This window comes from Podarcis pityusensis (genome assembly GCF_964106645.2).
Source record: "Podarcis pityusensis genome assembly, chromosome: 1".
NCBI lineage: Eukaryota > Metazoa > Chordata > Lepidosauria > Squamata > Lacertidae > Podarcis > Podarcis pityusensis.
The window spans coordinates 58,200,982-58,210,921 of NC_138028.1; the positions used below are offsets into that span (position 1 = coordinate 58,200,982).

At 40.3% G+C, this 9,940-nt stretch overlaps 1 protein-coding gene across 2 annotated transcripts in view; it reads left to right on the plus strand.

Annotated features, from left to right (window-relative positions):
• LOC308463704 (uncharacterized protein) overlaps positions 1-6,909 on the plus strand; it is a 45,031-nt gene extending 38,122 nt beyond the window's left edge. For both annotated transcript variants that reach the window (XM_080982285.1, XM_080982284.1), the window contains exons 22-25: positions 2,782-2,876; positions 3,102-3,218; positions 4,531-4,642; positions 6,347-6,909. In XM_080982285.1, coding sequence (XP_080838411.1) covers positions 2,782-2,876; positions 3,102-3,218; positions 4,531-4,642; positions 6,347-6,505 — 483 coding nt within the window. In that variant the 3' untranslated portion in view covers positions 6,506-6,909. The remainder of the gene's footprint in view (positions 1-2,781; positions 2,877-3,101; positions 3,219-4,530; positions 4,643-6,346) is intronic.
• Positions 6,910-9,940: the final 3,031 nt, after the last annotated feature.

The following is a 9,940-nucleotide window of genomic DNA, read 5'->3' on the forward strand; positions in this document are numbered from 1 at the left end:
CAGTCTTTGGCCATACTGTTCTCCATCAGGTTTTACAACCAGTGCATCTTCAGATCTGGGACCCACCCATTTTCTGTTCATCTGCTGTGGTATGTCCCATCCTATTGGCTCTTGCATCCCACGAAGTAAATAGAACAATTGGTCTTACTTGAAGTGTGGATTTGCTGGTAGGGATGCTGGAGCCAAGGGAGATTTCCGATGCACTTTACTGAAGATATAGTCTATTGATAATAATTTCCTTGCCTTTCAGATACCTAGTACATTTCTTCCTTTAGATTTTTGAGCAGAAGTAGGCAGACCTTTTATTTCAGTGACTCCATCAGTGTTTGCCTCTTGGCAAATCCAGAAAACTGAGGAGTCCAGCCTGCTTCACACAATTCTTTGCTCCTGCCTAGCGTCACATGACGAGGACATAGCCCATCCCATTGGCTCCAGCATCCCTACTCGCAAATCTACACTTCAGGTAATACCAATTGTTTTATATATCTGTGCCCCAGAAGTTTTCTGAGGCTTAGATATGTTGATCCGAGGTCCGTGAGTAGGTTGGAGTCCGCTCCCTTCTTTGCACTTAATTATAAATAAATGCAAGAAGAAACATGTTTTGTCCTGGCTAAGAAAAAAGCCTAATTTTCCAGCCAGAATTTGCAAGAAAAATTGTTTTCAAAACAATGGAATGCAATGGAAATATAGAAGTTCCACTTAACATTACCAACTTCTGTATCATTTTTAATTATTTTGTCCAAGGGATTGGAAATGGTTGCTCTTAATTAATCTCATCAATAGTTGCTTGTTTTCTTCACTGACATGTCTTAATGTCTCTTTCATATTGAATAATTCTATATTTGATTTCTCTAGGTTGCTTATGAATTCCTCTCTCTCATCTCATATCTTCCAACACAATTTTAAAATGCTTTGCTTCTTCTTGACTTTTTGGCAAACTTTGTTGTTAATTGTGAAAATTCTTTTATTATTTCCTTTCCATGATCAAACTTGCCTGGGGAGTTGTCCTACCACAAAATCCAATTTAATCAATTTCTGAGGACTATATATTGTGGGACTGCTTTTTGCTTTTTCCCCCTGAAGAGATGTATCAGTGTCCAACCTTTTCTGCAGAGAGTATAAAAGCAATAAATTGGAGTCAAATTCTTCACACTTTCTCTGATGAATCTCCTGGAGTGCTTTCTTTTCTTTTTTAATGAGCTTCTCTTTTAAAGGCAAGGATGAAAGACAGCAGCACTCTCAATCCAGACTTTCTTTTGGCTTCTTGAGGAGGGGAAAAAGCAACCATAACAGTATAATATAGTTTATACAGTCATACCTTGGATCTCAAATGCTTTGGGTCCTGAACAAATTGGCTCCTGAACAATCGAAACCCGGAAGTGAGTGTTCCGGGTTTTAAACGATTTTTGGAAGTTGAACGTCCGGTGTGGCTTCCGCGGCTTCCTATTGGCTGCAGGAACTTCCTGCAGCCAATCAGAAGCCACACTTTGGTTTCCGAAAGTTTTGGAAGCCAAACAAACTTCCGGAATGGATTCTGTTCGACTTCCAAGGTACGACTGTATTGGCAAATGGTAGGTCAGGGGCAGACACCAGCAGAAATAGTTGTGTGTTGTTTTAGGGCAGTAGTTCTCAAACTTTTTTTATCTGGGCCACAAATAGTTGTGTGTTGTTTTAGGACAGTAGTTCTCAAACTTTTTTTATCTGGGCCACACTTTCAGATTAAAATTTGCTTGTGCCACTCCAATTTTTTTTTATTTGTAAGAAATAATATTGGAAAACCAAAAGAAACAGCTAGCAGTGCTTGATTTATAACATAAAACACAGCTACTTTATATTATTTATTATTATTATTATTATTATTATTATTAGAATTAGAATTTATTGACAGCACTATACCTGGAGGTCTCAGGGCGGTTCACAGAATAAAATGTGATCATAGGACACCCAAAAAGTATAAAGCAACGCAGCTACATAAGAACATGAATCAACCCCAGAATAGAATTATAAACGAGCCCCTTACATAAGTACCTTAAGTATGTGTACAAACTCAATGAGAGGTGTGAGCTTGGTTTTGCCCAGTAATCTCATTTATATTAGGTCTAATTTGAGACAAACTCCATATCTAACCAAATTCTGCATTTTTTAAAAAATGATATTATACTAAACTATACTATCCTACATTGAAATGTTTAAATGTTTCTTTGATTGCCCTTGAATCTTCCTGCCACACTTATCATTCTTTCCTGCACCACACCCTTTGAGAAACATTGTTTTACGAGATTGATCTGTTCTCAAGTCTTCTCAGGGTACAAGAAAACTCATGAGGTTTGCCTAGTGCTGCGAACCACATTTTCTTCACACTGGTATACTATCTTAGGTCTTGTTAACAGCTCTGCTTTCCACGGTCCAGGCTGACAGAGGTTTCCACCTTTAAGAAGGACATTCAGGTCTGCTGACAGAGATTTCCGCTCTTAAGAAAGACATTCAGGTCTGATTAAACCAGGAACCAGTTTCTTATCCAAAGTTTGCTTTCACTCCACTCCATAGTTCTTCAGAGCTATCACTTCTGTCATGCACCCAGTTTCTCCCCTGCGTTCCAGAAGTCTTCCTAACAATTGTGGGCATGCATCCTTCCTACTTTAATTATTCATTTTGGAATTAAGATAAACATGGAAGTGTTTGCATACAGTACTATATTGTGAAATCAGTTAACGGTACTAGACAATCTTTTGATTTTATGAAGTTTCCACATAAGCAGCATATCCCTATTGCTCTGTTTAGGGTGAGACTCAAGCAGAATTCCCTCCAGGAGCTCCTCAAGAAAGAGCTGAAGTCATTGAAATGGACAGCATGGACTTCGTTGAAATCAACGGAAGGTCAGAATTATTTCTACTCATTTGTAAAGTATGCTTTATTAACTGGTCTTAAACCTAGAGCTCATTTCTCTTGATAAGATGTAAGATTATCATATCATAAATTTTAACCACCTAAGATGAATAATTACTGTACAATAATCCAATAGGAACAAACTACTACATAAAGCAAACTAGTTTTGCTTTGCATTATTTTTTTTCCTCCTTTGGAATTTGGGTTTGTTCTAGGCTTGCACAGAGGCAAGAACCAACTTTATTGGAATTAATGGGGACTCTCTCAGAAGAGAGGAATAGACGGGAAGCTGCGGAAGAGGCCCTCGGGCTCTTGGAAGAACAAATTAAAAGGTAGCAACACGTGTGAAAGGTATTTGGGGCTGATCTCGAACTGTGCTGATATTGGTAGGCCACAAACAGGCAACCTGTAATGTGCCCATGCATGCAACCTTTGGTCACTCTCATTGCAGCCCACCAAACTCTCAGGGGACCTGGCCACCCCTATATTCAGTGTACAGATGGTCAACTGTAAGACTGGTTCATGGGAAAGATTGCTGGCTGCATCAGGAATGCTGGGGGCAGGGTGAAGTTAAAACCTTCCTCCCCCACAGTGATCCCCATCCCCATTTATGAATATTACTGTCCTTGTGCTGTTTTAACCTCCCCACAACACTCCAGATGCAGCCCAGGACATCAGTCTTCTTCATGAACCTGGCTGATGGCTCATCAGTAGGGCTTCCTTTGTCCACTGCAGCCAGTGTCATGGCCCCACACTGCAGACCTGACCCCCCAGCTAATCAGATGGGTCAATAGCAGATAGTGAAGGACTGAGAGAAAATAGGAACTGAGCTGGGAAGAGGGGAGAATGGATGCAAGAACGGCTGTCTGAGAGCATGAATTTTGGTATGAATGAATGTGTCCGTGTGTTAAACTCACATGCTGGGGAGGCCTGGCCAGATAGGTGGGGTATAAGTAATAAATTAGTATTCTTTATTAGAGAGATGTATATTGTGTGTGCGTGTGTGCGTGTGATAAGTATATGTGTGCTTTTCATGTTCCTGCCCACCACCAGTGCTGGCCAAGCCCAACAGCATCCCTAAACACTGATTGCATTGGAGCAATTTATCAATAAGACTCAATAAGTGCTCCATATTTGACATATACATCTCATACATCTATTGCTGTAGATTGAATGGCGTCTCCAGACCTAGGCAGAATAATCCATCCCCTCCCCCCTGCTGTTCTTAAGGTTCTCATGGGTCCACTGAACCAATTCCATGGGGTGGGAGTGGGGAGAGTGGGGAATCCCTGTTGTGCAAGCAGGGGTCCTTGTGCAGGGCTTCCACTGAATCCTGCCCTATATATTACAGTATACCCCATCCATGTATATGCTTATGAACATGATGCAAGCAGCATGGGCTTCAAAGCCAGTTACTTGCTGTTTCCAGAATAAAGGTTACTACTCCAATAATAAAGGAGTGTTAATAAAATTGTAATGAAATTACCTATTCCATTTAACTACAGGATCTGACTCAGTTCAGATGAACCAGGTTCCTTAAAAGGGCTGATATCCCAAGTTAAAATTCAAAGAATGATCAGCATAGATAAATAGCAGTTTAAAAGTGTCCTGAATCTGATAAGCCTTTTGCATTTCTTTTTTTAGGCTTGAACTGATTGATTCCAGGTCAGCATCTGAACAATGTGCTTTTCAGGTAGAAGAAGAGGAAAGGCAGCCTTTCATCATCAACGCTAGTGAACTTACGGTAGTACGTAAGGTAAGCCTATAAATCTTAAAAGTAAATCTGATACATTATTTTCTTTAATGTGGATGACTAATACCAAATTGTAAGTCATTTATTTTCGAAAGGGTTTTCGCTGAAATACTGGTGTTAACCTTTAAAATATCTGAATATTAAAATTGTTTCCAGCAATTGAATTAGAGAGCAGTACAACTTTTTTTTTAAAAAAACACCCCAGAACACTTCTCCATTAGTTTGCTAAGGCTTAAGATGTATATATTTTTGCCCTATGTAAGTGATTCTGCCCTTGTCGCATCAGCAGGCAATGTTAATGGGCACAACGATACATTCTTATCATCAAGATAAGGCTTGTGTTGATTGGTTGGTTGGCCAAACATAAAAATGTTTGTGTATGGGAAGGTGAGCTATTATGGTATCAAAGATACAGATATTAAATTGGAGCATGTTTCTGTTCTGATTCCAAATTACCTAGGTTGCTATCCTATTCCTACTTCACTGTGCTCTACCGCATAAGTAGATAGAAAGTACAGTACTTTTACATGCACAGAGGTACAGGTCTGGTGGTGGCCCATTGAGTGTCATTGGGTGTTCCTCCAGAGGGCACCAAACCTTAGAGGAATCTTTTTTGAGGCCATGGGGCACTGACGCTGAAAGGAGATAATTTTAAAGCCCTCATGTGCAAGTACTCGACCACCCATGGCTCTTCAGATCACCCCCCAATACATGTCTATTTTCCCTCTGCAAATCAGGGTGGCCAAAAAAAGAGAAAGCCTTAGAAAGCTTGCTTTCCCCTTGGTGATGGGGGTGGGGTGGGGAATGGGGTGTGGGCAGATAGGAAGAGTATTCGATCATAGCTGAAGTAATTTGGAAAATCCTTCACTGTGAAGTTAGGGGGTGGGAATACTAGATTTCCCCATATTTGTAATGGTAGCACACCTCAATTTTGGGAAATTTAGATTCCCAGATTGTTACTGGACCACATGCTATCTGTTCTCCTTCCCTCAGTAATGATATCTTAGAAGTGGGCCTTGCTGTGGCAGCACTGACCTTCTGGGAAGCTCTTTCTCTTGCAGTATAGGAGTCTGCAAATGTGATGAGCTTCAGATGACAACTGAAGACTCAGTTGTTCTGATAGGCTTTTCCTGGCCTATCAGATGTCTTTAAAGTGTCTGCTTTGGGGTTGTTTTGCCTTTCTAGGATTAGGGTATTTTAGTATTGTATTTATTTTATATATTTATATCCCAAAAGAGTCTTTGAGTGTTTAACAAAAGATGTAGTTGTAATCTTTTGTAAACTGGTTAGATACTGTTTTGGTACATAACTATATGAAATATAAATAAATGCAACAGTTGCTATAGGAACTCCATGGAAAACAAATGATCCATACCTGGGCTCTTAAAAATTGAAAAGCATTTATTACACAAGATGTCAGTCATTATATATATCGGTCTCTACACCACTGCTCCACATTACAAAGTGGTTGCTGGAGAATCATCAAGGTTCATAATATGATGCTAAGTTGTTGTGTTGTAAATACTTCAGTATCTTATGGCATAGATGTGGATCACTTGCAATTGAAAGCAATAAAGACCCTACACAACTTACCTATGACACACTTTTTTCTCATTTAATTCCACCTTTTGTGTTTATTTTTGTGGGTTTGATTGGAAAGCATGAATGCCCAATGCTAATAGGACCAAATGCTTCTTTTCTAAACAGGTAAAAAGAGGAGCCCTTTCTTTCAGGAGATGGATTCGGGGACAAAGACTTTGCCGCTCCCAATTGCTGACTTGCAGGGCAAAATCTCGCTATTTCTTTCTCAGTTACTTAGTGGCCCTGCATCTTTTTGTTTTCTTGCGTCTCACAGGCATCTTATAAATGGAAAAGCTCAGAATGACAACCTTTCCCCATATCATCAGTATGTAAATATTAGCCAAACTACTCTTTTTTGTTTAACTCCACCATCCCAAAAGGCCACATCTCTGGGCCTATTCTGGGCCAGACTGTCCTGCAAGGGAGGATGGTCTCTCTGAGCTTCCCAGAAACTAGTCCAGGACCATGGAGTGCTTTATTCATTTTGATAGATTGAGACAAAGACAAAGTTGTTTTTATTTTTATTTAATTATCCGCTGTTTGTTCATTTATTCATTTTATATTGATAGATTGAGACAAAGCCAAAGTTGTTTTTATTTAATTATCCATTGTTTTTATTTAATTATCCGATATCCACAAACACAGTTGAAACTGTTCCTTGCATATTGAAATAAAGTGTTTATTCTGTTTGTGTCCTTGTATTATAGCATCATTCTAATATAGCATGTGGTCGATAATTTCTCAAGAGTCCAAGATCAGATAGATCTGTAGTGATCACAATACAGTGGTACCTCTGGTTAAGTACTTAATTCGTTCCGGAGGTCCGTACTTAACCTGAAACTGTTCTTAACCTGAAGCACCACTTTAGCTAATGGGGCCTCCTGCTGCTGCTGCGCCACCGGAGCACGATTTCTGTTCTCATCCTGAAGCAAAGTTCTTAACCTGAGGTAATATTTCTGGGTTAGCGGAGGCTGTAACCTGAAGCGTATGTAACCTGAAGCATATGTAACCCGAGGTACCACTGTACAAAAAAAATAATAATAATTACGTAGAATGGTTTTGCACCAAAATTAGTCACTGGAATAAAGCCTTGTAAAACTGAAAGTGCTTTTAGTCACTCAGCAATCTCTTCCATGTTGAAATATGTAGCAATCACAGTGAAATTATGGTTGGAAGAGGAGGTAGTTCCAAGCACCATCTCCAAAATTACAGGAATCCATTATTTTCATGAAAAGATCACTTTAAAGGCATGCAATTCCAAAACAGTGGCAGTTGTTCAAAGATCAAACATGTTTATACAATAATCACATCAGCAGTTGTTGACACTGAGAAAGAGACATGCATGCACAGATAGCTTTCCTTCGCTGTGTCCTACGTGGCAAATGAACACCTGGAAAGCAAACTTGGTGGGAAAGGCAAGTGGGCCCATAGTTATGATTGAACCAGGAAGTGTCTAAAGAGATGTGACAGCTAAAGGGCTGATTGTTAAAATGTGTCACATAAAATGAAATTGTCTGCTGAGTCCCAAAGGAAACTACTAGCAACTGAACTAGCATCTGATTAAGTTGTCAGATATGAACATTCAGAAGAAGAAAACATGCCTACTGCGAAGTCCTCAACTGCAAGTGCTTTCTGTTTGCCATTAGAATAAAAAGACTTCAGAGGGGACTATTATGCTTCTGTGAGTAGTAGTTTCCATTCGCTATTGAACTCATGCCAAATACTTAGCTGCTTTTAAAGTAAATTGAAGAGTCTAAGAAGTAGTTCAGGGATTTTGTGAAGTGATTATGTGGAGAAAATTGTGGATGCCCATGAAACCTCTGGATTGCAGTGCAAGTGTGATAGCAAGTGTGGTTTTTGAAACTTTTGCTTCTGAGCAAGAGACTTAATATTAAATTCTTTCCTTTGAGAGTGAAGTCTTATTTAGTGGATTCCAATGCCTAGACACAAGGTGGCTGCCTCAGAGAAATTGGATTTAAGTTGTTGGATATGGACAGAGGTGGGGTACATAGGGTGTGCCAGACACCCACTCAGCTATAATAAATAGAAAAGCAGAGTGTAGCTGTCTGTTAAAAGCTAGAACTTCACTGAGAAGAGTAGATCCATACCGAGAATGCTGGAAGGTCCACATGACCAGTCAGGAGATGCTGCTCTCACCTAACAGACTTCCTTGCGAGGATGAATATAATGTGAAGGGGAAGCTTTTGGGAATTTTTCTGAAGCTGGGCTAATAATGGCTGTTGCTTCAAACATGGGTAAATAGGCATATAGGAGTCAATACACAGAAAGAGAAGCTAGCTATGTTTATCAGAAAATTTCACCACCTCTTGTCATAATCATACCATCATTGAGCCCCACACAGGGCATGCTGCAGCATGTAAATATTTTTCTGAATATATTGGTGTGGAATATATTCCAATTTGCTCTTCATTATGCTGAGGATCTGGCCTAGATGATCAACAAGAGCGGCATAGGAGACATTTTTTGAGATGCCAGGAGTGCAGAAGAAGAAGAGTAGAAGAAGAGTTTGGATTTGATATCCGAAGGAGTCTCAAAGCGGCTAACATTCTCCTTTCCCTTCCTCCCCCACAACAAACACTCTGTGAGGTGAGTGGGGTTGAGAGACTTCAAAGAAGTGTGACTGGCCCAAGGTCACCCAGCAGCTGCATGTGGAGGAGCGGAGATGCGAACCCGGTTCCCCAGATTACGAGTCTACCGCTCTTAACCACTACACCACACTGGCTCTCCATTAAGGCACAGTGCCAATTGGTTTTCACAGTAGAATAATGGATGGGATCCATTATGTCTCATATTGGGAGTAGGGAGAGGGTGGGAATAGGGGCAGAGCTGGGACAGCCAATAGTTCTAAACCAGACTAGTCGCAGATGGAGGATCCAACTTGAGCCTCTGTGGTGCACCAGCCTGGAGGTAGTGTTAGCAAAAATGCACGGTTTCCAGGTGTCCTCTATGTTGCACCTGGGCTTAGATCTATAGATCCAATTGTATGAGTAGAAGCACTTCCATTCTCATATAGAAAATCTCCAATTGCACACATACCCCCAGTGTAAGTCTCTCACATCACCGGCATTATTTACTACCCTGACAGCCCCTTAGGCCTTTGGAGTAGCTTTTTCTGGATGTGAGGGGCCACGGTTTGCAAGACCCCTATACGTGAGTCAAACGTTCTTCTGACACAAGCATAAGTCACCTTTAAGAAGTTTTTAATGCATGTGTCAGCTCTCTCTGAGCAGAGGAAATTCAAAAGATACTATTGAAAAGTAGGTACTGATGCCAAGCATTTATGAACAATTCTGGATTTGAAAGTTGCCTGATGGCTACAACTCTGTTGCCCCAAGTTAACCCAATGCCTGTAGAGACGGACACACAATACATTTTCCAGTGTTTGAGATACCAGATACTAAAATGTGCTGTAGGCAACACAGATCAAAAGTGCATGACACAGAACTGAAGTAACTGCAATTATCACTTTGTAAGTGACTAGTTGCTGAGTCATATCCCATTTTCAGCATAGAGTCACCTCATCTCAAGATAAGGTGGCTATTTTCTGCCTCTCTACTACAGAATCCTGATAACAACATGTACAGTTTGCTCACCACTACTGTACATGGTAAATTCTGCTTTTGAAACCAGTGCCTGTTAAGTATGAATAGAGTTATAAATAGAGCTCTATAAACATAGAGCTAGGTACTGATGAAACAA